Source organism: Paroedura picta, chromosome 4 (genome assembly GCF_049243985.1).
Source record: "Paroedura picta isolate Pp20150507F chromosome 4, Ppicta_v3.0, whole genome shotgun sequence".
Classification (NCBI taxonomy): domain Eukaryota; kingdom Metazoa; phylum Chordata; class Lepidosauria; order Squamata; family Gekkonidae; genus Paroedura; species Paroedura picta.
The window spans coordinates 81,967,186-81,995,184 of NC_135372.1; the positions used below are offsets into that span (position 1 = coordinate 81,967,186).

Here is a 27,999-nt window from a genome sequence, read left to right on the forward strand (position 1 = left end):
GGGGAAAGTAGCTATCATCATATGGGTTTATTTGTATAATGTTCTTTTTGTGACGAATCATAGCAAAATTACAATAGATTCACATGGAATAAAACCTTTTTTCTCTTAAAGGTGTCACTGGACTCTAACTTTGTAAAGTTACAACAAAAAATTAACTTCAATTTAGTCAATTATGTTAATAGCTGGACTGGATACACAAGTGCATGCCATGATTACAAAGCAACAGTCACAACAAAATCCCATTCTACCACTTTCAGTAGGATTTTGTCATAACTACCTTAAATGGAAGAGCCTCTTGTGGCGCAGAGTGGTAAGGCAGCCGCCTGAAAGCTTTGCTCATGAGGTTGGGAGTTCGATCCCAGCAGCCGGCTCAAGGTTGACTCAGCCTTCCATCTTTCCGAGGTCGGTAAAATGAGTACCCAGCTTGCTGCTGGGGGGTAAACGGTCATGACTGGGGAAGGCACTGGCAAACCACCCCGTATTGAGTCTGCCATGAAAACGCTGGAGGGCGTCACCCCAAGGGTCAGACATGACTCGGTGCTTGCACAGGGGATACCTTTACCTTTACCTTTTACCTTAAATGGACTGTGCATATTGCATATCCTAGTACTCTCCTAGTAATATACTTTAGCTTGCAGGAACAAAAAATATTTTAATCAGAAAAAGTTTGCAGGTAACAGAAACAGGGTGGCACCTGGAATGGACTGCTGAGGCCAAGTATATTTTGTCTTTCTGATGTTATTTAACTTGGACTTTCCAAATGAAAGACACAAACTATTTAAAAAGGAAAGAGAGAAGCAGGAGGGTGGGGAGAGTGATGGGGCAGACATGCATGGCTGCTTGGCTCTATCCCTGCTTTTGCCAGCATAAGGGCAGGGAGAGTGGCAGAATTGGTGTGGAGCATGCCCGCTCAGCTCTCCCCCCATTCTTACCAGTAGGAGGGAGGGAAGAGTAGTGGGGCTGTCATGGAGTGTGCCAACTTGGCTTTCCTTCCACTCTTGCCAGCAGGAGGGCAGGGAGGGGGACACAGCAAAGGTGGAGCAGGGAGGAGGATATTTGGATGGCTGCCAACAGGTCTATGGATTACTTGGAGGCGGCTCTTCCTCCTTCTGGTAAATGCCAGGAAGAAGTACAGAGGAGGACGAGGTTGGGGGTGGGGAAGAGCCTGTGACTGGCCATCAGTGGGGGAGCACTCTCACCCTATACCAGTGGTTCTCAACCTTCCTAATGCTGCAACCCTCGCTGCCGCTGCCACTGGTGGCCACAACCCCTCCTTCGGAGAACGCCGGGTTCCCCCGCCCTTCTCCCCTCTCCCAGGCTAGCTGAGGTTTGTCTTCTGGGGTGTCATTCATCTGTTGTAAGGCTCACACTTTCCCCCTTCACACAACTCCGGCTGGTGGGGGGGGGGGGAAGGGGAGGAGAAGGTGCATAACCAGAGGCTGCAGGGGGGGGGGAATAGGATAAGAAAGTGCAGTGCTACTTGTGAGTAAAAGTGCTTTTGGGGTTGCTTTGAGCTCCTTGCCGGCTGTGCCATCTGGGAAGGGAGCTGCTTAGCTTCCCCAGGGTGGGGGGTGGGGGGAAGAAGAGGAGAAGACGCAGCACACACCCAAGCTACTCGTGAGTAAAAGTTCTTTTGGGGTTGCTCTGAGCTCCTTGCAGGCCGGCACCATTGACCATTCCACTGCTGCCCTCACCTCTGCAAAAACCAATGGCTGAGAAGGAAATTGCTGGTGCACAATCTGGAGGCAGCGTGGAGGTGGCCAGTGTCATGGCTCCGATGGCTTCCGCCGCCGCTGCTGTGGTGGCCACCAGCCTAGTGACCCCGGGGAAGGAGCCAGAGGATCCCAAATGGGGTCCCGACCCCCAGGTTGAAAACTACTGCCCCATAGGGGTTATGGTACTCCATTGAGGGCCCATCAGAGGTGCACATCAGAAGGATGGTAAGGTTTTCATGCAGTTTGGTGTAGTGGTTAGGAGTGCGGACTTCTAATCTGGCATGCCAGGTTTGCCAGGTTTGATTCTGCGCTCCCCCACATGCAACCAGCTGGGTGGCCTTGGGCTTGCCACGGCACTGATAAAACTGTTCTGACTGAGCAGTGATATCAGGGCTCTCTCAGCCTCACCCACCCCACAGGGTGTCTGTTGTGGGGAGAGGAATGGGAAGGCGACTGTAAGCCGCTTTGAGCCTCCTTCTGGTAGGGAAAAGCGGCATATAAGAACCAACTCTTCTTCTTCTTCTTCTATAAAGAAGATGTCCACAGCCACGAGCAGAACGAAAGAAGAACTGCCCATAGGAAGCTAGTAATACATATAGATCCTGTTTAAGTGTAATAAATGTTTCAGCAGATTTCTACAAAACATTCTAGCATGTAAATTACATACAGACATTCCTGCTAGGGGAAGTAGCACCCAAATACTACATAATCAAGGTTTTAGTGAAACTGACTCCTACATAACTCAAACTCAATGAGCAGCTGAATAAGTGATGATGATGTTATCCGTTCAGTCGTGTTCGACCCTCAGCGATTCTATAAGAAAGTGTTCACCATGCATCTCTATCTGATTGCTTCTTTTAATTGGTTCATGGTCATCCCTGTATCAGCTTTGATCGTGTCGAGCCATTAGAGCCTTTGGCAACCACATTTCCTTTTGCCTTTGACCATGCTGAGCATTCGTCTCCAACACCATAATTCGAAAGCATCTATTCTCCTTCTGTCTTCCTTTTTCAGGGTCCAGTTTTCACATCCATAGGTTGTTATGGGCAAGACAAGGGCGTTGACTAGCTGGCACTTGGCTGATATCCTTACTCTGATATTAAGGCTGATATCCTTACTCTTCCATATTCGGTTCATACCTAACATTGCATTCCAGCCCAGTGTTATTTGCCGTTTGATTTCACGGCTGCATCCACCACTTTGATCATTGAGCCAAGAAAGATGAAATCATCAATACATTCAATGTTCTCATTGTCAATCGTGAGTTTGGTGCTACTGCCAGTAGTTGTCATGATCTTGGTCTTTTTGATATTTAGGTATAGTCCCATCTTTTCACTTTCTTCTTTTAGTCTCTTTATCAAGGTCCTGAGATCACACTCCAATTCAGCAAGGGGTGTTGTATCATCTGCATAAGCGGAGATCTTTGATGTTATGACCTCCAATTTTGACTCCAATCGTAGATTCTTCCAGATTAAGTTTCCACATAATTACCTCTGCATAAAGGATAAAAAGAAAGGGTGATAAGATACACCCTTGTCTCACTCCTTGGCTGAACTTGAACCAATCAGTGTTTCCATATACTGTTCATACTGTGGCTTCCTGGTTGGTGTACAATGAACTGATGAGGTGGGTTAAGTGGGACGACACTCCCAATTCATGTAAGGCATCCCATAGCCTCTTGCGATTAACACAGTCAAACGCTTTGGAATAATCAATAAAGCATAAATGGCATTTTGATATTCATGTGTTTTTTCAAGAATCCAGTACAAATTTGCAATGTCGACCATGTCGAAAACCAGCCTGGAAATCTGGTAGCTGAGCATCAGTGGTTGATTTGAGACGGTTCTGGATGATCTTCAATAAGATTTTACTTATGTGGGACATCAGGGCTATAGTTCTATAGTTTGAGCAGATGCGAGCATCACCTTTCTTTAATAATGGGATAAAAACGGACCTTTTCTAGTCTATTTACCATGTGCCAGTTTCCCAGACTTTTTTGGCATAATGCTGTGATTGCTGCTGGTGGAAGAGATCTGAGTAGTTCCACTGGAATGTTATCTATGCCAGGAGCCTTATTATTTGGGAGCTGTTTCAGAGCCCAGACCATTTCTTCTTCCAGTATAGGTGGTTCCAATTCGTGTCGGGTGTTTTTGGCTGGTGACTGAGGCACATTGGTGTTTGCATATAATTCTTCTGCATATTGTCGCCATCGATCCTTGATGTTGGTATGGTCAGTCAAGTCTTTTCCATGTTTGTCTTTGATGGTCACTTTACGAGCAGTGAAAGTGCTCCAAACTTGTTTCACCTGAGCAACGAGGCTTCTGGTGTGGCCTCTAGTACACTCCTCTTCCAGTCGCTTGCATCATTGCGCCCAATACGCTTCCTTATCTTGTCTAGCAGCACATTGAAAATCTGCATTTAGCCTCCTGAATTCATCTCTCATGCCAGCAACTTTTGCAGCTCTTCGCTTTTCAGCAATTTTGATGGTTTCAGATGTTAACCAATTGCATCTTCTTTCCGGCTTTTTGTACGTTATGTGTTGTGAAGCAGCTTCTATGATAATAGACTGAAATTCTTGCCACAATTCCTCCAGTGGCTTCTCAGTAGTATCAAGCAGTTCGAATTTGTGCTTCACTTCTATGGCATATGTTGGTGGAATCCTGGTGACATCAAACTTCTTTGGGGGTACATTTTTCTTAATATTACGTAATCTGACTTTCAACTTGGCTACCAACAGTTCATGAACAGAGCCACAATCTGCTCCAGGAAATGTTTTTACTGCTAGAACAGAGCTCCACCATCTCTGACTGCAAAGGATAAAATCGATCTGATTATGGTGTATGCCATCTGGAGATGTCCAAGTGTATAAACAGCATTACGGTTGTTCATAGAAGGTGTTAGTGATAGTTTGTTTTCTTGACAGAACTGGATAAATCTGTCACCAGCTTCATTTCGCTCACCTAGTCCAAACCTACCGCAGATGTCCTGTTCTTGTTGATTTCCAGCTTTGGCATTGAAACCCCCAATAATGTATATCATGTCCTTTTGAGGCAACTGTTTAACTGTTTCATGCACTTTCGCATAGAAATCTTAGATTTCATTTTCATCAGCAGCCGTGGTTAGTGCATACACTTGAACAACAATGAAAATAAGAACACATGAGCTTCTATAGGCAAAACATTGCTACATGTGGGCTAAATTTTTATTTTAAATGAATATTAAATGTATTAACTATAGATGCTAACAATATAATGCAACCACTAATTGCCTGATTCAGCCCCTTGGTAAAGTGATTAGGAACGCAGACTTCTAATCTGGCAAGCCGGGTTTGATTCCCCGCTCCTCCACATGCAGCCAGCTGGGTGACCTTGGGCTTACCATAGCACTGATAAAGCTGTTCTAACTGAGCAGTAATATCAGGGCTCTCCCAGCCCCACCTACCTCACAGGGTGTCTGTTGTAGGAAGAAAAATGGAAATGTGATTGTAAGCCACTTTGAGATTCCTTTTGGTAGAGAAAAGCGGCATATAAGAACCAACTCCTCTTGTTCTAATGTATATTACTAGGTCTCCAATGAAGAATGAACAGAACTCCAACAGGAAGGAAGGGAGGGATGGGCAAATGACTGGGTCATCTTCTCAGTTTCTATCAAAATAAATTGGGTCAGATTACCAAGTTTCCAGTAAAGGTCCCCAAGGCAGGAAAGATACTCCCCCTTCCTTCACCTTAAGCTATATAAGCAATCATCAGAACATTTTAAAATGCTGAAACAGACTGGATAAACACATAAAATAGCAGGGACTTAAAAAAAAACATAGTTTGGGGATAAACAGAATAGTTCAGGGAGAACAGACCCCATAAAGAATTTCAAATGCAATGTTGCAAGGGGAGGGGTACTTAGCAACAAATTACTCTTGAACAGTGGCCATATAACTAAAGGAAATGAACAGTGTCACCAGAACATAGACTACTTCACAATAGTTATCACAAACCCAAATGAAAAACTCCTGGGGTAAAAAACAGAACTGATGTTATCAGTTTTTTTTAAATAAACCTTTTTATGCTTTCATCCATTTCAGATTCCAGGCACCTTCATCAACAGAATGATTACAGAGGACAACACATCATCACAAGTAATGCGAAATACTCAATGCCTTTTTCCAGCATCCAGTAGTGCTGAGCCAAGCAAGTCTGAATTCCCCTCCAGCACACCAAAGTGTCTTTTTCACTTTGCTCCTAGGTAGGAGAAGGAGTTACACTCTGCTACAGGATGAGAACCATCTTGATAAATCTCGGATACATCTGCCCTCAACAAAATTAAAAGAAAATGCTGGCTACAAAAAAATCATAAGGACTCTTAATAGTTTAAAGCTTTAAGGAGACAGGAATACCGAACTAAAATTATTCATCTCAATCCAAATCTTCCAGATGTATAATATCACTTGACCCCTTCTTACCTTTTTTCTTATACATGCATTAAGAAACAGGAGAGCCAACACCTATCCATGATATACTCTGCACAGTCAGCCAGTTGAGTTGAATCTGTATGTTCTACTAGGCTCTAAAACAAAACAAATATATCGTACATTAGATTCATTAACACTGCCATAAAACATACTGTAGCGAATTTTTTTTTTCCTTGTCCTATCACAAAATACAAGATCATGTAATATTTCTTTCTCTAAATCTTGCTGAAATAATTTATAAATACATCATCTTTCCATTGGTCACCAAAATCAAGCCCAAGGAAAAGACCATTAATTACCTCTAACAAACTAGAAGACAGCCCAGCACAGAATTTCCCAGAAAAGCCACTAAGTACCTCTTTCTGACACATCCATACAGTATTAAAACATTTGATTTTCATAAGTGCAGCCGGCTTAAATTCAGTTTATATTCAGCATTCAGTTAATTTCATTTATTTATTTATTTATATTTATATACCACCTTCCCTTACTGCTCAGAGTAGTGCAAAATACAGTACACTATAGTTTGGTAACAGTGCCATTAACAATGCGGCAGCTTCAACAATCATAACATAACATAGGTAACTGTTTAGTCACAGTAACATTACAGTTGCTCCCCCAAAGAATTAGCATATCAGAATAGGAGGAGGTTCTGAGAACCCAATGGTGTTGTAATTGACCTCAACCTCAAGCCTGATAGAAGAGCTCCATTTTGCAGTCCCTGAGGAATTGTGGCAGCTCTGGCAGGTCCCGGATCTCTTCTGGGAGCTCATTCTACTAGATGGGGACCAGGACAGAGAATGACATAGCCCTGGTTGAGGCCAAACATGCTTCTTTGGGGCCAGGAATAATTAGCCAGTTGGTGTTGGCCAAGCACAGTGCTCTTTGGGGGGCATGGGCAGAGAGGCAGTTTCTCAGGTACACTGGAACCAAACCACATACAGCCTTAAAGCTTAATCTGGTATTTAACCATTACAGCTGTTGGGAGCATGGGCTAGATGTGGGCCCTCCAATGTGTTCCCATGAGAACCCTGGCTACTGCATTCTAGATCAGTTGTAGTTTCCAGATCAAAGATAAGGATAGGCCTGCGAGAGTGAATTGCAGAAGTCCACTCTAGAGGTGACCGTCACATGGATCACTGGGGCTAGGTGTTCCAGGGCCAAGCAGGGTGCTAATACTTTGACTTGGCACAGATGGAGAAATCCCAGCTGCTGTACTCTTGTGACCTGTGCCTTCATAGAAAGGGGGGCATCTAGGATCAGACCCAGGTTCCTGGCAGAATGGGTCACTGATAGTTGCACTCCATCCAGGTTGGGTAGTTGAGTATAAAAAAGCATGTCAAATATGTACAACAATCTTTCTCTTAGATGCTTGGAGGACAAGATTTCCTGATACATGTGGAAAGATGAGTTGACCTTTGGCTGAAAGCTTGCATCAGTTCGCATGACAATTTTATCTTTATGAAAAATGCATGACTCTGGTTTAACAGGAAGTGCAAAGCTTCCTGGCCAAAATTACTGCCATGAGGAAGGGGGTCTTCATCAACCATTTGAAAGGTATCTCCCTGATCAGCTCAAATGGAAATATGGTGAATGCATCTAGGACTGTGTGCAACTTCCACATAGGAAATCTATGTATCTACCGAGGATCTTTTGAGAGTTGCACCATCAAGGAAGTGATTTATATGTGGGTGGTTTGGAAGACTGATATCTTTAAATTGTGGTAAACTTGTAGCTGCTGCCACTACCTGCCTCTTAAATGTTGACAATTTGAAACTAGTGGCCAGTCCCTTTTGTAAAAAAAGCCAATACTGACTTGATTTGAAGGTTTAGTGGATTGACCTCTTCCCTCCTACTCTATCTAACAAAGGCTTTCCAGGAGGCTTTGTGAATTCTATTAGTTGATTATTTCCTGGAAGCTACAGTGTACCTATCACACAAGAAGAGCACCCTAACCAAAGCAACTGCTCCTCTCAATCTCCAGGTCGTCAGATGCAAACATTCTGGAAGTGGGTGCCTGTTGGAGCATGTTTGGAGATACCATTTCCTGAAGAGCTGAGAACCATGGATGGCAAGGCCATAACAGTGCCACTATAATTTATTCCGCCTTCGGTTCCTTGATTTTTCTGATCAACTTGGGAAGGAACAGTACAGGCAAGAAGGCAAAGAGGGGTCCTTCTGGCCATTGCAATGTTAGAGGATCTGTTGCTTCGGCTTTAGGATTGAAGAATCTGGTGAAATATTGATCAAGTTGACGATTGGATAGTGATGCAAACAGATCCATAGTGGATGTCTAAAGCGAAACGTGATTACAGGTCTTTCTTGAGGACTATTCTCTCTCCTAGATGGTCTCCCTGCTGAGCCAAACCACCTTAATGTTTATAAAGCCCTTGATATGGCCTGCTTTTCTTAGTGCCAGATTTCTTTGTGATCATGCTATTATTAGTACTATTATTATTAGATTTATTTCCCACCACTCCCTGACAGGCTAGTGGTGGGTAACAACAGTTTTAAAACCCCATTAAAACTCCCACTAAAAGACTTTAAAAACTCCCAGCATGGCAGAAAACATCCCATTCCCATGCCCACTGCCAAAGTGACAGAGAAAATGGAGACGGAACAATGTACATTTCAAACCTCAGGATCCTCATCATCTCCTTGTGAAAGACTGCTGATCTGGGTCCCCCTTCTTGGTTGAGGCAAGCTTTGGAGATGCTGTCTGTTCTTATCAAAATATGCTGACCAACTACCTATGAGCTGAGCATGGTGAAGCATATGACTCAGAGCACCAAGTAACTGATGGGTAAATTTGTCTTGTTCCTGGATCAGTGACCCAGGACTGGTATCTCATCTAACACTGCTTCCATCTTGACATGCTGGCCTCTATAAAGATTTGCTTCACTTCTGGGATGAAATATCCCCCACCCCCCCTCAGCAGATTGGACAGACTGGATTTTACTGAAAATTGGACACATCTGGAAAAATCTTCTTACCTCATAATCTGAAGCTGAAAGGGCCTCAGAAGTAACTTTAAGGGCTTTGGGCGAAGAAATCCCCAAAGGGCCACACCAATGCTTGAAATCAACAGGCCCCTTAGTTGAGAGAGCATCATCAATGAAGTTCTGAAATCTCTTTCATCTTGATTTCTTTTCTTTGAGAAACAGCAGTTCATTGTGTCAATCATGACACTTAGATGTTCTAACTGCTGAACCAGTTCCAGGAAATTTTTAATAGGCTGATAATTAATCCATAAACTTCCAAGCAATGGATTGTTGTTTCTATTCCTGATGTGATTTGATGTTAAAGCTCAATCTGACCAAAAAGTCGTCTAAGAAAAGGTGGATGTAAATGCTTTGTTCCTTTAAGTGAACAACCGGATAAATCAACATCTTTGAAAAAACTCTTGGGGCAGTGGAAAATCTAAACAGGTGGGCTCTGAATTGTAGATGGAACCTTTGCAGAAACATAGAAATCATCTGTGTGCAGAAGATTGCTTGGAGCAGCCTGTCACTCAAGGCTCTCTGGCTCTGTGAAAAATTAACTCTTTCAGTAGGCTGACCAATGCTTCTTTTTCTTTCTCTTATTCTAACACTGAGAGAATTAACTCTTCACAGTATTTTATCTGTTTACACAACACTTCTGAATTTTTAGAAGTTTAGCCCATCGCAGCAACACATGCCAAAATCTGTATGCCTACAAAACTCTAAAAAACACAACATTATTCCCAGACTCATATTCACAGAAAGTAAAATCTGGATAAAATCTGTTCAAAACTAACCATTTTCTGGAACCTACTGTTGCCTTGCATTTAAAGCAGAAACTCTGGTTGCTTTGTAGTGCCTGACTATTCATGCCCTATCTGTTGCTGGGCTCTTCTCTGAATGTTCTTGATTATGCATGGCAGCGGCTGCTGGTTTCTAGCAGCAGGGTAGTATGTCCTGCCGCTTCTGAGAACACATGAGGGAAGGAATTCCCCAGCACACGCAGACTGCCCCGACCTTGTGCGTGCACACAGACAACACCAGGACAGGAAGAGTCCATTGCGCTGCAGCTGCAGCAGCAAGGGAAGAGCAGAGGGCACAGGGCCAGACCGCACATTGGCAGGAGAGCGGCATGCCACTATCCCACTATCGTGGGGGTGGGGAAATGCCCTGTTCAGCTCCTCGGCTCCACGGAACTGCCCAGGGTGTTTGGTGCCCCTGCAGGGAACCTGTAGATTGGGGGAGGGGCTGTCCCAGCCTAGCTTCCGATGAATCCGCGTTCCCTTTACTGCGACCCATCCGAGGGCCTGAGTCAGGCCAGACTTGGGAGGGGGCCAGGATGGCGTCAGTGTCCCGCGCAATCAGGTATTTGCCCCACTGCCCTGCCACTGCCACCCCGGACTTTCCACCCATGCATATATCAGTCATATCCAGGTTTATAGGACAAGTTTGGCCATGTGGCCTTTAAAGCAGAAAATGTCTTTAAAGAGAGCTTATTGCACAATGAACACTCCTTCCCGAGTAAGATTTTTTCAAACAGGGGTACGCAGTTAACTGCCCGGTTCTGGAGGGCCCGGCTGAAGTTGGCAGGGGTGGAGCAGGGGCTCAGTTCAGCCTACCACTCGGTGACAAACGGCCAGACAGAGACCTTGGAGCAGTACATGCGATGCTTTATAAACTACCAACAGAATGACTGGGTGTCGCTCCTGCCCCTGGCAGAATTTGCATTTAACAATGCAATTTCAGCACGGGGCGCTTCCCATTCGTGGTAGTGTATGGGTATACCCCACACCCCTTCCCGGATATGAAGCCCCACCCAGGGGATCGGGAGGCCATCCCACCGGAAGTGGAAGAGTAGGCTTCATGTATCCGTGATTTCTGGGGGGAGGTGCTGGAATCCCTTGAGGGGGCCAAACAGTACTACAAGAAGTGGGCCAATTTAAAGAGGTCTCCGGGTCCTGGATTTAAGGCAGGGGATTCTGTGTTAATCTCTATTAAGCATCTGAAGAACTGGTGCCCATGTAGGAAGCTGAACTATTGCTATGTGGGGCCATTTAAGATCCTGGAAATGGTGAACGCTGTAGCGGCTAGGGTGGATCTCCCCCCTTCTGCAAGGTGCACCCAGTTTTTCACATCAGCCTCCTGAAGCCTGACAAACGGCACCCAGATGTTCCACCACCAGCCCCGGTGATGGTCAGGAAAGAAACTCACTACAAACTCTCTGCCATTTTGGACTCTCATGAACACCAGGGGAGGTTGTGGTATTTTGTCCCCTGAAAAGGTTTTCCTGATGCCGCAAACAAATGGGTAGATGCTGAAGATGTGTCCGTGCCTAGGTTAGTGCGTAGATTCCACGTGGCGTAGCCCATGAAGCCCCATCCCAAGCCGCCATGAAGAGAGGGAGGGGGCTCTTAGTGGTGGGATGATGTCAGGTACTTAATCCATCCCCCTTTGATCTCCCGAGGTCACTGGCTGCCTTTCAAACCCCCCTTTCCTCCTGGAAGTGGGAATTTGTGCTCTCCTTCCCTGTCTCCTTGAAATGGTAAACTAGTAGATTTGTGTAGCTCTGATGCTGCCATATGGCCAGGCGCTCCCAGCCTGCTTGTCTCCAGTGTTTGCACCCAGCTAGGATCAAACATTTCCCCCATGGGAATGGGTTCTCCCGCACTCCTGGAAAAGGTGGGAGAAGCCTACTTGTGTGTCTATAAAGCCTAGGTCTGACCTCAGCATTTTGTCGCAGTCAATTCTTCTGTTCTATCTGTAACCTTGGTAAGGTAATCCATCTGTATGTCTTTTCTTCAATAAACTAACTTTTGGTTAAATCCTGAGTTGTGGTATTGGCCATGCTGGAGATTTGAGAAAGGACTTAACAGCTGTACTCGCCTAAGGTTCGTGACAGCATCAATTTCACTCTGGTGACTCTTTCAGTCGGCTGACCAATGCTTCTTTTTCTTTCTCTTATTCTAACAGTGAGAGAATGAATGCACTTTATAAAACATGGCCACAAACCCCTCAGGTAACACCTGGCTGACTCACATATGTGTTTCATAGATAGATACTTGACATATTTATGGAATTTAAAAGTTATAAAAATCTTAGTTTTGTAAAAGCAGAATTGCAAATCTACCCAATGCCCAAGAGAAAATTGGCAAGAAATGAAGGAGAAAGGGAATAACCTAAGGACACTAGTATTATACCAAAACTTCAGCATTATGAACTTTATAATGATATATGAATAGTAACAGCTAATGCAAGGCCCCAATATATCTGACTTAGCTTTTATCCTACAACTGTTTAAGTGCAGTGTATAAATACCTATGTGAACATATTCTGAACTAAGTTCATAGTAGAACTGAAACAGTAAAATTAAGTCAGAAAATATAGAACTGTTTCTAGTGTCATTATTAACTGGAACAGAGGATTTGGAAAGCTGTCTGATGTTGCCTTTCCACCAAACTTTACGGATCTTAAGTTTTTCATTGTTGTTGTTGTTAGATGCGAAGTCGTGTCCGACCCATCTGCAGAGCACATAGTCAATCTGATTTCTGTGTTGACCGTCTGGTGATGTCCATGTGTAGAGTCTCTTGGATTGTTGGAAAAGAGTGTTTGCTATGACCACTGTATTCTCTTGACAAAATTCTACCAGCCTGTGCCCTGCTTCATTTTGTACTCCAAGGCCAAACTTGCCTGTTATCCCGGTTATCTTTTGGTTTCCTACTTTAGCATTCCAATCCCCCATGATGATAAGCACATCATTTTTTGGCGTTGCTTCTAGAAGGTGTTGTAGGGCTTCATAGAACTGGTCAACTTCATCCTCTTCAGCAGTAGTGGTTGGGGCATAGACCTGGATTACTGTGATGTTGAATGGTTTGCCTTGGATTCGAACTGAGATCATTCTGTCATTTTGGAGATTGTATCCCAAGACTGCTTTTCCTACTCTCTTATTATGAAGGCTACTCCATTTCTTCTGCGAGATTCTTATCCACAGTAGTATACTTGATGGTCATCTGAATTAAATTCACCCATTCCTGTCCATTTTAGTTCACTGATTCCTAAAATGTCGATGTTCATATATTTTTCATATTATAGGTTAAAAAATAAATTAAAAAATAAAATCAGTTAAAAATAAATCAGAACAGGCTTTTAACAGAATGCTACAGAATTTCTAAAACAATTCATTTATCCCCAAAATGTTTATACTATTTTCTGAAAATGTATATATTTGAACACTGTACATTAAAAGAAAACACAAACAAGTTATAATTTCACTACTACATGCATAAGCATTTTAGACTGTTAGTTCAAAATGTGCTCTACATAAAACTAAGTCAATATCAATTTTTTAGCACATTTGCAAAGTTTTATTAACACATTAAACATTCTTTTTATTATAGAGCACTCAAAAAGCACTGGCACAAATGAAGCCTAATTTAAAGACCATCAGCTGACGGTAAATGCCTCTGTAGTCAATGCATGCGGGAACATAAGAATGTTTGATTTCCCATCTGCCATTCTAGTGACAAAACAGTAGCTATTATACTTCAGAAACACATTTAACCTTTGCCCCTATGTGCTGGCCCAGATATGCACCTATACTGTTTTAGATAATGAACAGTGTAGAACTAAACAGGACTGATCTGGGAAGTCATTAGTTTGCAAACAGGAGTGGTTTCCATTTAAAAAACAAAAACAAAATCTCTAGTATCATTAAGAAAAACATGTTCTAATCCTTTTATCCTTCACAAAAACCTATCATATAGCTTAAAAGCACATAGTAAAAACTGAACTTCTGTACCAGTTGTCCTCCAAACGTGAAAGATACCTTCCATTTCTTTTCATACTATGCAACAGTTGTTGCATGAGCATTTGCTTGCCTTGAGTAAACTAATTAGAAAGCAGATGTATGTGTCAACTTCTTGACATGAGACATTAAAAAACACTCTTTTCATTATATTACAGGAATGCAAGTTTATTCCTGTACAGATACTAACCTGTAAGTTAAAAAATATATACTTTACATTCTAGTAGAATCTTTCCACAGGACCTAGCAAATGGATTCAAAATGAATATATTAGCATGAATGAGAGAAGTAGCAGTGCTAGGATAGGTTTAGCCAAAAACTGAAAAATGGTGGGGGAGGGGGGTGGGCAAGATCTCATAAAATTTTCCTGTGAATGGCTAGGGCAGTTACTGTAGGGAAACAGCTGGCCCCAAGAACAAGAATGCTGAGCCTGGGTCAGAGGCATGAGTTGCTTTAAAGAGTTGAATGAGACATACTTTTGCTCACACAGATTAACAAAGAATCAAATGAGTAGCCATGTTGGTCTGAAGTAGCACAATAAAATCAGAGTCCAGTAGCACCTTTAAGACCAACAAAGTTTTAATCAAGGTGTGAGCTTTCGAATTCTAGGGGATTCATTGGCTGTTTTGACAATGGATTATCATTGGCTGTTTCTGGTTGTGACACAGATGTAACAGAACTGATTTTTGCTATATATTTCCTGTCATGTAAGAAGATCATAGTCTGACAAAGGGTGCTTGCACTCGAAAGCTCACGCCTTGATTAAAACTTTGTTGGTCTTAAAGGTGCTACTAGACTCTCATTTTACAGATTAACAAAGGCATTTTACCTATATACTTGATTTACAAACACCCACTCCTTGACAAGAAAATGAGCTGCGATCCTAAACATATGAACAAGCCTTATTGATAGGAACTAGCTAAACTAGAGCTAAACTAGATATACAAGTGGGGACCCACAAAACCTTGCAGGAGGCATCTCACTTCCTCCCTCCCGCTATTTCTCCTTTCCCTTTCCTGAAAGACACTATAGGCTCTCTTCCCTCCTTCTAAGGTTGTCAATGTCCAGGTGGGCGCAGAATATCTCCTGGAATCCCAACCGATTTCCTAGCTATAGAAATCAATTCTCCTTAAGATTGACAGATCAAGGTTGAGAAATCCCTGAGATTTGAGCAAGGTTTGGGGAGAGAAGCAACCTCAGCAAAATATAATGCCATATACTTCACCCTCCAAAGCAGCCATTTTCTCCAGGGGAACTGATCTCTGTCATCTGGAAAGCAGTTTTAATTCTGCGTTATCCCCAGGCCTCACCTGGAGGTTGGCCACCCTATTGTCCATGGAGGAAATAGATGCTTTGGAGGATGGAATTTTATGCACAGGACCCTTAAATGTGGACTAAGCTTCCAGCAACAGACAGAACTAAATAGTTTAGGTTTTACAAGTCTAATTCTATTGACATTCTTTTTAGCAGTAGTTAAAAGAATAATTCTTCATGAAGAACCATTCATAACTACAAAAATATATCTACAATAGAATAAGCCTTCTACTATCCCACCTATATTGGCAAATAATGTTGCATTAAATCCTAAATAACAAACCTTGAGATGGAGATGTAAACAACACCTTCATAACTTAAATTTCTCTGTATCAGTTTACATTCTTTATCCACCCACCCCCACAGTAACAAACCAGTCTAGAAGGACAAATGAGAAAGTAACAGACAATGAGAAGCATAAACATGCTAAAGTATTCTCACACATTGGGGATGGGGGGAATCTGCTGTAAACACCTATTAAACAACTAGAAGTGCACAAACTGAGCTCCTACTTTTTCATTATGCACAATGGGTTTTGGAAAAGCAGATTCTCTAGAGGAGTGGCATACACATTTTAACATATTTATGCTTAGAGCACCAAATTTATGGAAGAACTGCTGTTTTATTTTAATTCTTTAAAATCAGTTCTTTGGACAGAAATCAAAGTCTGATTTACAGAATGTTGAAATCCATTCAAATTCCAGATGTGAAAAAGTGTTAGTCTGCTATAACAAAAATAGATTCAGGTGGATAGCCATGTTGGTCTGAAGTAGTAGAATAAAATGCAAATCCAAAGGCACTTTTAAGACCAAAAAAGTTTTATTCAAGGTGTGAGCTTTCATGTGCATGTTGGTCTTAAAGGTGCCTTTGGACTCACATTTTGTTCTATAGCAAAAATAAAAAGTATTTTGCACTTTAAATACAAACACATTTATTCTTATCCCAAAACAGATCAGTTAGACTTTAAGATGTCACAAGACTCTCCTTTTGTTTACAGTCTATGTGGCCACTAAAACAATTACTAAAACAATCCAAGTGAGTAGGGAGGGAGGTAAGTTGGTTGTACATACTCTGGTGCAAGGACATTTGTTTAAAACTATGATATGAAATGTCCATAATTCTTGGGATTCTAATCTGCAAATTTAATTTTAACATTTAACTTCTAAAGGTGCAAAACCATATATTTATTGTAATATTTTACAGCTCTTAGTAATGAAGTGATTGTTAAATGTTAAATGTACTTTGTTACAATTTTAACTTGTAAACTGTTTCTGAATGTCAGTATAAACACATTAAATGGTAAATGTAGATTAACGGTAAAGCTAAGACTATACATTAACTTGATTGAAAGGCCAGATTAGATGTCACAAGAATTTATTAAATAATAATATTATTAATAATAAATATTAAATAATATGAAACACTTAAACAACACATACAAACAAATTACTATGGTATCTTTAATGTTTACCATAACAACATGACAACTACTTTTTCATGTGACTAGTTAATATTTACATGGGCAGGGCTTGGGCCATTTATTGCATGGATCTTTAATTCAGTTGCCACCACTGTGGTTAATAGTACTATTTTAAGCAAAGTTATACTTTGTTTTTTCAGGTAGAAGTGTGCAACTTAGTAATTTAGGATGGCAGTTATTTAAATGTCACTCCAGTCACATGGGAGCAATTCCAATTTGGATCCTATACAGCTTATTACCAACACAGCAAGTTTAACTTTTAAAAGATCCTATGACATTTGAGATCACCCTTAATTGTGACAGCATTTACCAGATGACAACATTTGAAAGTCTCCATCCACCAGATTTCCAGTGCCATTCTATGCAATATCACTCCAGTCTAGAGTAACCATACATAAGATTGCACTATTAATTTTCAGTTATTATCACAATATTTAAAATATTTGAGATATTAAATCTGATTCAGAAAATAAATACTGTTTTGTTAGTGCTCTTTAGTGCTGCTAATCAATAAAACTGTTTTCTTTCACACTATCCTAGGCAATGCTAAAACCAGTTCCAAACAGGCTTTGTTATTTTAAATAATCAATAGTACCCTGAAAATGCAAATGTGTAACATCATTTAAATATTTAATTAAATATTCTTCAGCTAAACAACATGTAATCCTCCAGACTAGCACATTTAATTATAATGTGCTTCTATAGATACTAAATATCTAGATCTCCTATCCTACCAAACTAATTTCTATCTGAAATTCAAACTATTAAGGGGTGGTGTTTTTAAGTTGCTCCACTGCAATCCATCATCTGGACCTACTTACCCATATTTACAAGAGCTCTGGAAAACCTGAATAATAACTCATCACCAAGTTGCACATTGTCTAAACAAGCATAGCCACACATCTTGGCCTCATAGCAAATGTTACTCTTTAGGTTATTATTTTAATAGGGACCAGACGACTAGCACAAAACAGAAAGACAAATGAACACAAGGTACTGTCGGCACAGATAGGGCACCTTAGCAGCTAACAGGAATTCGGTCAGAACATCAGGGAAGCTCTATGTTGTAAACAAATGGGGCTTATAAACTGGCAAGGAAGAAAGGGATGCATGGATGCGTAAATACAACTACAAATACGCCAGGAGCACTGAAGAAGTGGCATAACTCTCAGGCCTAGTTAGGGTGGGGGGGGGGCCTTTCTGGTAATTAGCGGGGGGGGGAGCAGTTGGGCTTCTGCCACGTCTTCTCTGAGGCCTCCAACGATCAGGGGCAAAGAACAGGGCGAGGAACCATACATTATGAGAAGGCAGCCAGGCAGGCCGGGGGCTCAGAGAGCGTGCTCCATCAGAGCCAGCGACCCCAGGGAAAACAAACAAAACAAGCAGAGGCATAAAGCAGCCTGCCTCTTTTCCTTCAGTCTCCCGTGTGAACAAGGAGCCGAGGCGCGTAGCCCTCCGAGCAAGGCTCCCCCCCCCCACTCCCCCCACCCCCCGGTGGGATAAGCGCCGAGGTGTCTCCCCCTCCCTCGGAAGCAAATAAGTCGCTTTTCGCGCCCGCGTCGGCGGCCCCTCTCCCCTTCCCGAGCGTCCTCATTCAGCTTTCAAATGCAGCCGCCCGTTGTCCCCTAAGAGGGTCCCCCGCCCACCCCCTTCCCAAACAGCGGAGCCCGGCGGCGCCTCACACCGCCTGCCGACAGGGGCCTGCAAAGAGGGATGCCCCGGCCTTTGCGGCCCGGGCCCGAGGGGGAGCGAGGCCGGCGCACACTCACCTCAGAAGGCGGCGGCAGCAGGAGGAAGCGCCCCCGGGCCTGCATCGCGGAAGGGCCCCCTGAGTGCCGGACCCGCCGCTCCCGGGCGGGCCTCGCAGGACGGTCCAGGTCGCCTCTCTCGGCTCCCGAGGCTGCTGCTTCTCTCGCTCGCTCGCTCGCTCGCTTACTCGGAGGGCCGCCCTCCCTCGCTCTCAACAACCAGCGCCCCCTAACCGAGCCGACCGGCAGCGCACAGCACTGCGGCACAAATGAAAATCCTGTCCAGCCTCGAGGCCGGCCCGGCCCGGCCCGGGTAGACAAGCTCCCCTGTCGGCGGGCGAGGTGGACTGCCTGCTTGGCGACAGTGGTCGGGCTGGGCCTGGGAGCTGGTACGCAAGCGTCTGGGGACTTGAGTAGTGTGGGGAAATTGAAATACGAATGTTGTTATGTGCGAAGTCGTGTCCGACCCATCGCGGCCCCATGGACAATGATCCTCCAGGCCTTCCTGCCCTCTACCATTCCCCGGAGTCCATTTAAGTTTGCACCTACTGCTTCAGTGACTCCATCCAGCCACCTCATTCTCTGTCGTCCCCTTCTTCTTTTGCCCTCGATCCCTCCCAGCATTAGGCTCTTCTCCAGGGAGTCCTTCCTTCTCATGAGGTGGCCAAAGTATTTGAGTTTCATCTTCAGGATCTGGCCTTCTAAGGAGCAGTCAGGGCTGATCTCCTCTAGGACTGACCGGTTTGTTCGCCTTGCAGTCCAAGGGACTCGCAAGAGTCTTCTCCAGCACCAGAGTTCAAAAGCCTCAATTCTTTGACGCTCAGCCTTCCTTATGGTTCAACCTTCGCAGCCATACATTGCAACTGAGAATACCATAGCCTTGACTAAACTCACTTTTGTTGGCAGGGAGATATCTCTGCTTTTTAGGATGCTGTCTAGATTTGCCATAGCTTTCCTCCCCAGCAGCAAGCGTCTTTTAATTTCTTTGCTGCAGTCCCCACCTGCAGTGATCTTGAAGCCCAGGAAAATAAAATCTGTCACTACCTCCATTTCTTCCCCATCTATTTGCCAGGAAATGAGAGGGCCGGATGCCATGATTTTTTTTTTCTTGATGTTGAGTTTCAAGCCAACTTTTGCACTCTCCTCCTTCACCCACATCAACAGGCTCTTTAGTTCCTCTTCACTTTCTGCCATTAGAGTGGTATCATCTGCATATCTGAGGTTGTTGATATTTCTCCCTGCAATCTTGATCCTAATTTGTGACTCCTCTAATCTCGCCTTTGTCATGATGTGCTCCGCATACAAGTTAAATAGACAAGGCGACAGTATACAGCCTTGCCGAAATCCTCTCTCAATTTTGAACCAATCAATGATTCCACATTCAATTCTCACTGTTGCTTCTTGATCTGCATATAAGTTTCTCAAGAGACAAATAAGATGCTCTGGTATTCCCATCTCTTTAAGAACTTGCCACAATTTGTTGTGCTCCACACAATCAAAGGCTTTAGCATAGTCAATGAAGCAAAAGTAGACGTTCTTCTGGTACTCCCTAGCTTTCTCCATGATCCAGCGTATGTTGGCAATTTGATCTCTAGTTCCTCTGCCTCTTCGAAATCCTGCCTGTACTTCTGGAAGTTCTTGGTCCACATATTGCTGGAGCCTAGCTTGTAGGATTTTGAGCATAACTTTGCTAGCATGAGAAATTAGTGCAATGGTGCGTTAGTTTGAACATTCTTTGGCATTGCCCTTCTTTGGGATTGGAATGTAAACTGACCTTTTCCAATCCTGTGGCCATTGTTGAGTTTTCCAAATTTGCTGGCATATTGAGTGTAGCACTTTTACTGCATCATCCTTTAAGATTTTGAATAGTTCAACTGGAATGCTGTCACCACCACTAGCTTTATTGTTGCTCAGACTTCCTAAGGCTCATTTGACTTCACATTCCAGGATGTCTGGCTCCAGGCCAGTAACTACCCCACTGTGGTCATCAGGGATGTTAAGCTCGCTCTTGTATAGTTGTTCTGTATAATTTTGCCACCTTTTTAAAATCTCTTCTGCTTCTGTGAGGTCCCTACCATTTTGGTCCCTTATCATACCCAACTTTGCATGAAACGTTCTCTTCATATCTCCAATTTTCTTGAAAAGATCTCTTGTCCTCCCCATTTTATTGTTTTCTTCTATTTGTTTGCACTGTTCATTTAAGAAAACATTCTTATCTCTTCTAGCTTTTCTCTGGAATTCTGCATTCAATTGGATGTATCTTTCTCTTTCTCCCTTGCCTTTCACTTCCCTTCTCTCCTTAGCTATTTGTAAAGCTTCCTCAGACAGCCATTTTGATTTCTTGCATTTCTTTTTCTTTGGGATGGTTTTAGTTGCTACCTCTTGTACAATGTTGCGAACCTCCGTCCATAGTTCTTCAGGCACTCTGTCTATCAGATCTAATTCTTTAAATCTATTTGTCACCTCTACTGTGTATTCGTCGGGGATATGATTTAGTTCATACCTGAGTGGCCTAGTGCTTTTCCCTACTTTCTTCAATTTAAGCCTAAATTTTGCAACAAGAAGCTCATGATCTGAACCACAATCAGCTCCTGGTCTTGTTTTTATTGACTGGATAGAACTTTTCCATCTTTGGCTGCAGAGCACATAGTCAATCTGATTTCTGTGTTGACCGTCTGGTGATGTCCATGTGTAGAGTCGTCTCTTGGGTTGTTGGAAAAGAGTGTTTGCTATGACCATTGTATTCTCTTGACAAAATTCTACCAGCCTGTGCCCTGCTTCATTTTGTACTCCAAGGCCAAACTTGCCTGTTATCCCGGTTATCTTTTGGCTTCCTACTTTAGCATTCCAATCCCCCATGATGATAAGCACATCATTTTTTGGCGTTGCTTCTATAAGGTGTTGTAGGGCTTCATAGAACTGATCAACTTCATCCTCTTCAGCAGCAGTGGTTGGGGCATAGACCTGGATCACTGTGATGTTGAATGGTTTGCCTTGGATTTGAACTGAGATCATTCTGTCATTTTGGGGATTGTATCCCAAGACTGCTTTTCCTACTCTCTTATTGATTATGAAGGCTACTCCATTTCTTCTGCAAGATTCTTGTCCACAGAACCTGATGGTCATCTGAATTAAATTCACCCATTCCTGTCCATTTTAGTTCACTGATTCCTAAAATGTCGATGTTCAGTCTTGTCATTTCTTGTTTGACCATGTCCAGCTTACCTTGATTCATGGATCTGACGTTCCAGGTTCCTATGGAATAAAAATCTTTACAGCATTGGACTGTCTTTTCGCCACCAGTTACTTCCACAACTGAGCGTCCTTTTGGCTTTGGCCCAGTCGCTTCATTCATTCTGGCGCTACTCATACTAGCCGTCTGCTCATCCCCAGTAGCATATTGGACACCTTCCAACCTGAGGGGCTCATCTTCTGGCGTCATATCGTTATGCCTATTGGAACTGTCCATAGAGTTTTCATGGCAAAGATACTGGAGTGGTTTGCCATTTCCTTCTCCAGTGGATCACCTTTTGTCAGAGCTCTCAGCTATGACCTGTCCGTCTTGGGTGGCCCTGCACGGTATAGCTCATAGCTTCACTGAACTACGCAAGCCCCCTTGCCACAACAAGGCAGCGATCCTTGAAGGGGGGAAATACAAATACAGGGGTCTAAACAAGTATGCTTGCTATATAAGGATGGATGCTTGCTATATAACACCCGTAGCTCAGCTGTTTGGAAAGAGCTGCCAAGCAAGCACGGGAAGCAAAGATGGCGCTGGAAGTCAAAAGAGGACTCCACTGGCGATTAAATTATTACACCTTGTACTCCTCCATAATTATTATTATTACACCTTGTACACCTCCTGAAATAATTCCCATTTGTTTAGTTCATTTAAACTCTGCCTTTCTCCCCAAAGTAGCTTACAGCTGGTATTAAACAACCAAAAACAAAACAAAAAAACAGTGGGATGCAGACACTTGGGACAAATATTTTAGAAATGTAAAATGTAGAACTCTCACCCCTTTATTAACCTGTTCCGGGTCAAAATGCCTCTGGAACACTTGGAACAGGCATTAAACAAGAGTACCACCCAAAACAGTGGGATGAATTACAGTCACAAGGAACAGAGCATGATCATTATGTCCAATGTCCAATTAATTAATTAACAAGTTAAAAAGTATCATACCTAGTACCAAGCTCTGCAGTACGCCACCACTTACAGCCTTTAGTTACTTAATTACATTTATATACTGCCCTCCCCTGAGGCTCAGGACAGTTTACATGGAATATGAAATAACTGTACATCAAACTCATTTTTTAAATATTGAATAGAACAAATAACAACAATGGTAATGCTAATAGTAACAATAGTATAACAATTTAACCGAACAATAATCACACAGGTCCATGGTTGTCCAAGTCATCTGGTAGCCACTTCAGTTGTTGGAGGACCTCCACGGTGTTGCTGTGAAGATCCTGGCTGCTGCATTTTGGACCAGCTGTAACTTCCAGATCAAGGCTAAGAGCAGGCCTGCACAGAGCAAGAAGTCCAGTCTAGATGTGACCATTGCATGGATCACTGTGACTACATGTTCCAGGGCCAAGTAGGGCACTACTGGTTTGGCTTGGTGAAGGTGGTAGAATACCAGCTGCACTACTCTTGTGACCTGAACCTCGCTTGACAGGAAAGCATTCAGGATCATGCCCAGGTTCCTGGCAGAGTCAGCCACTGATAGCTGCACACCATCCAGATTGGGCATGCACACTTCCTCACAAGACCCTTCCTGCCTAGCCACAGAACCTCCGTCTTCGAAGGACTGAGCTTCAGACAAATCGGCTTGAGCCATTTAGTCACTGCTTCCAGGAAGCTGGCTAATGCTTCTGGGGGGAACTGTCCATTCTCTATTTCCTGTTAAATAACCAGTTTTTAATCCACAAAAGGACTTGTCCTCTTATCCCATGACTGCTGAGTTTACTTGAGGACCTTTGATGAGGAACTTTATCTGGAAGCCTAGATATACAACTACTAGTCACCCTTGTCCACATGTTTGTTCACCTCCTCAAAGAACTCTAAAAAGTTAGTGAGACATGTGCATGGTTGGCAATATAGTTACTGATATGAAAATAGGAGCATTATGTTTTTCCTGTACTTGGAATGAGCCACCATTTATGGTAGTAGTTGGATAAACCTTTGAGGTACCTAGGTATTTCTTTAGTCCTTTCAATCGATTTGTGCCTTACTGCAATCACCATATAATTGATGTAAGCAAGCTTCCTTGATATCATCTCAGGCACATCAGAAATATATAGACTGAAAAGGACTGGAGCAAGGACCAAGCCATGGGGGAGACAATTCAGTTTTTTTCTTCTTGCCAATTGATCTTCTACTCGATAATTTGGAAAGTCCTACCGCTCAGTATGGTATTTAGGAGTCAAAATAATGTTCTGCAGAGGAAAACCTGTAAAAACTTGTGCATGCCTCCAGATGTGTCATAAGCGGCAATCAAAAACTGTTGATGTCTTAAGACACTTCTGATATTACAGGCATTACAGGGGAAAGGGTAAAAGCCAGATTGCCTGGGTTGTGGACACGACTTTGCAGCTACCTGTGACCTGCTCCTTCTGCCCTTGGACTGCCAGAATGGACCCTTGACACAATGGACTGAGTCAAGACATTCATTGGATTCTGTCTGTCCACTGGCATTGTTTTTGAAATATTGATTCTCTCTGCCTTCTTCTCAGTTTGTCTGTGCTTCCTTCCAGCAGAAAGCTGAAACCTGAGACCAACACAGGAAACAAAGGAAGCAGCTGGCGTCCCTCCCTTGCCTGGGGGGAATTAAGGGTTCGAAGAGGCTGAGGATGGGGCAACCTACCAGCAGCAGGGCCTTTCAAATAGAATAGCCGCTCTTCCACCCGGTAAGCAAAAAGAGGAAGAGGACATTTAAGCCCCACAATTGGCCCTTATTGGGTGAATGGCACACCCCCAGGGAGGACCAATCAGGTAATGAGTGAGATGTCTGCAAATTGCCCCTCATTGTGTGAGTACTCTCTACCTATTGTGGCACACTCCCAGGGAGGCCAATCAGGTAGGAAGTTAGTTATCTCCATGTAACTTTATCTTTATTATGGTTAAAGAAAATTAAAAGATAATGCATTGTGCTTCACTCAATGCAAGCCACTGCTATCAGTACAACTAATTTTGATATTATGCAAAACAGAGACACAAATAATGCAGGACTGCCTACTATATAGTTACTTTCCACAATTAATCTTTGTATAGTGGACATTCATATATCCATAAATGCCTTACATACAATCTATCCTTAACACTATTTTGCTCCCTTATATATTTGGGAAACAGCCTCCTGGGAGGAGACTGTCCAGGGCCCTGTCTGTCCAGGTCCACCCTGATTGGCCGTCCCACTCCAGCTTCCACCCTCCCTCCTTGCCTGCTAGAAGCCTTGTGGCTGTGTCCTCCATTGTCACCCACAAGGAGAGAGGCAGCAACAGGGCTTTGTGGCCCAGAGGTATGCTCCCGCTGGGAGGGAACCAGGTGGTGGGGGGGGGGGAGTTTGCAGCCTCCCTATGGGCCACAAAGCCCTGTCACTGCTGGCGGGGGTTGAGGCTTTCCACTCCCTTTAGACAGCTTTGCGGGCCAAAAGGAGCTGTGGCCACCTTCTCATGCCCTCCTGCCTGCTGCCACTTTCAAAGACCATTTTTTAAAATGAGCTTTGATACTAGTAATATAGTAACTCAAGATGCATTATATATCAAATATGTTATCTTATTTTCTAGGTTGAACTATAGGCATCACATGTCTCCAGCTTGGCAGAGGAAGATTAAGCACATAACTCGATTTCCAAACTTATTAGGACAATTTCAGTCAATACATTGTTTCACCTCCTGGGTATGCAGAGTATTTCAGCAGGATGTTGTCCTGGTATGTCCCATGTAGGACAGGAGGATACAGGGCAGGACTGGCAGCATCATAATAGAATTTGAATTTCAGTACTCTGACTCATCCACCTAATGCCAGGATATTGCGAAATCAGGACATCAGCTATTTAGCTTTTCTAAGTGTATCAGACTCATCTAGCATACGTATCTTCAGTCCAGAGGAAAGCAGAGTGAATGGAGTAAAGCGATACCTCATGTCTCCCAAATGTGTATTAAAGCTCCTTGGGAAGAATCATTGTGGGGGGGGGGATCTATTAAATTTTATCTATTACCTCTCAACAAGTGCCAACAAATGTTGAATGAAGCTTCCTGTATTGGATTTATTAGCGGGGATAAAGAGCTTTGGCACCAAACTGAATCAAAGCACTCATTGACTTTAGGGTGATATGGGTTTAGAATCTCTGATCTAAATGATATATTGTTGCAACAATGCCTGAATATTGGGACTGTGCTGTTGCCATAATGTTCCTCCACAAAAGGGACTGCAACAAAGTGAATCGTATATTATTAATGTTAACAATTTCAATAAAAGTGAATTAAATTTATGGGACCCATGATTAACATGTGGGTCAACTGACTGATTATGTTTTCAAATGTTGATAGTTATTAGCAATTACAAAATAAACATGTAGTTAATAGAGAACAGGTTTGCCACCCTGTCAATTTCATACTATCCTGTGCATCCCTCAAAACTTGCTGAACTTTTGTCATGTTAACTTCTGATGCTCCACAAGCATGTACATCTGCACTACATCTCCAGTTACCTGGGATACAGACAAAACAACTGACAGGGCAGGGATAATAGTTATTTAAAATAATTTAGCATAACAAGAAATTATACTGGGTTGCCAATATCTAAGTGGTGGCTGGAAATCTCCTGGAATTACAGTCAATCTCCAAACAGAAGAGATCAGTTCCCCTGGAAAAAATTGCTACTTTTAAAGTGTTTATGTATGGCTAGCTCCTGGTGGTAATTTGTAAATATGCAGCAAGCCCAGTTTGGACTGCTGCTTAGGAAAAGAATGTCTGCCCTTTTCCTTGTGCTGTTTTGGTGGCTAAAACAGACAAGGAGCCATTGGAGGTTACTTGCTATGTTCAGAGTTGCCATGTATTCTGAATACTTATCTGTGCATGCTTGCTCACCAAAGAAAATAACACTTCCTTGGGTTGTTTCAACCAATAAGCCAGATCAGAAACAAAAAGGAATTTATCCTTCTCCTATGCAGCAGTCCTGATCCCAAATGAATCATGCTGTGCATTGACTCATGAGCTGCTCCTGATAAGTAGCAGCTACAGAGTAGCTGCAACCGACTATGGAGAATTTGTGCAATTTGTAATGTCTAATTAGGTTCCAGGATTCAGGACTGAAATGGCACTATTGCTTTTGGTTGCTGATCTCCAGTCACAATCACATAAGGGCAATTTGTTGCTGATGAAAGTTTAATCAATCAGCAGCATTTGATATAGCCAGCAGATCAAGTACAATCAGTCTTTGGGACAAAAGGAAAAAAACCTCCATTGTTTTTGCTATTTCTATTTATTTATTTATTATAAATAAATCTATTTATGAGCCACCACTCACCTGAAAGATCTTGTGGTGACTTACGACATTAAAACTAATAAAGTAAACACAAATAGCAAAAAAAAAAATTAAAATACATAGTTTACACCATGCCACTATTAAAACAGCCTAAACACATGGTTACTTTCCAAAGCCAATCTAAATAATTAAGCTTTGCATATCCTGTAGAAACTAAGAAGGCCCTTCCCCTGCTGGCAGTTAACCAAGCCATCCTTGGACCAAGTGCCTGCAAAAGGTTCCCAATAACTGAAAGATGTGCAGTGGATTGTAATGTGAGAAGGGTCCCAGACTGCTAAGGGCTTTGAAGTAATATCAATACTTTAATTTAGATACAGAGACTAGTTGATAGCCAATGCAGCTGTCACAGAATTGGAGTAATATATGCTTTTGATAAAGCTCCTCAGCAAAAACTCTGAAGTAAACTCAGCAGTCATGGGATAAGAGGACTTCTCTTGTGGATTAAAAACAAGTTAATTAACAGGAAACAGTGATATTAATGAGCAGTTTTCACGGCTTCTAGGTCTAGTGCTTATTTAACATGTTAAATATTTAGAGTTGGAGTAAGCAGTAAAGTGGCTAAGTTTGCAGAAGACACTAAGCTGTTCAGGGTGGAAATAACTGCAGAGGACTGTGAAGTACTCCAGATCGGTCAAGACTGTGTGGCAAATGACATTCAATATGGGAAAATGCAAGGTAATGCACATTGGAGCAAAAGAATCCTAATTATAAATACATATTGATGGGGTCCAAACTGGTAGAGATCTTGAAAATGTGAACAGTGTGTCACTGCTATATTAAAAAGGCAAATGCGATACTGGGAATTATTGGGAAGGGAATTAAAAACAAACTAGCCAGTATCATAATGCCTCTATATAAATCTAATTTGGAACATTGTGTACAGCTTTGGTCACCACACTCAAAAAAGATATAGTCTTGGATCAAGTGCACAGAAGGGC

General features: G+C 42.8%; 1 protein-coding gene and 1 long non-coding RNA gene across 6 annotated transcripts in view; one reads left to right on the plus strand and one right to left on the minus strand.

The window, feature by feature from the left end:
- ZFYVE9 (zinc finger FYVE-type containing 9) overlaps nucleotides 1-18,690 on the minus strand; it is a 71,373-nt gene extending 52,683 nt beyond the window's left edge. For 2 of the 5 annotated variants that reach the window (XM_077333746.1, XM_077333744.1), the window contains exons 1-3: nucleotides 18,526-18,682; nucleotides 14,153-14,205; nucleotides 6,172-6,275 (exon numbers count right to left, since the gene is read on the minus strand). In XM_077333746.1, the coding sequence (XP_077189861.1) occupies nucleotides 6,172-6,187 (16 nt within the window). In that variant the 5' untranslated portion in view covers nucleotides 6,188-6,275; nucleotides 14,153-14,205; nucleotides 18,526-18,682. Of the gene's footprint in view, nucleotides 1-6,171; nucleotides 6,276-14,152; nucleotides 14,206-18,525 lie in introns of all 5 variants that reach the window. The other 3 variants (XM_077333745.1, XM_077333743.1, XM_077333747.1) reach the window with 3 other exon arrangements.
- A 94-nt stretch (nucleotides 18,691-18,784) lies between these two features.
- Nucleotides 18,785-26,443, plus strand: LOC143835690 (uncharacterized). Its single transcript, XR_013230313.1, has 3 exons — nucleotides 18,785-18,893; nucleotides 24,271-24,420; nucleotides 25,300-26,443. It is a non-coding gene; the product is annotated as an uncharacterized LOC143835690 (long non-coding RNA).
- Nucleotides 26,444-27,999: the final 1,556 nt, after the last annotated feature.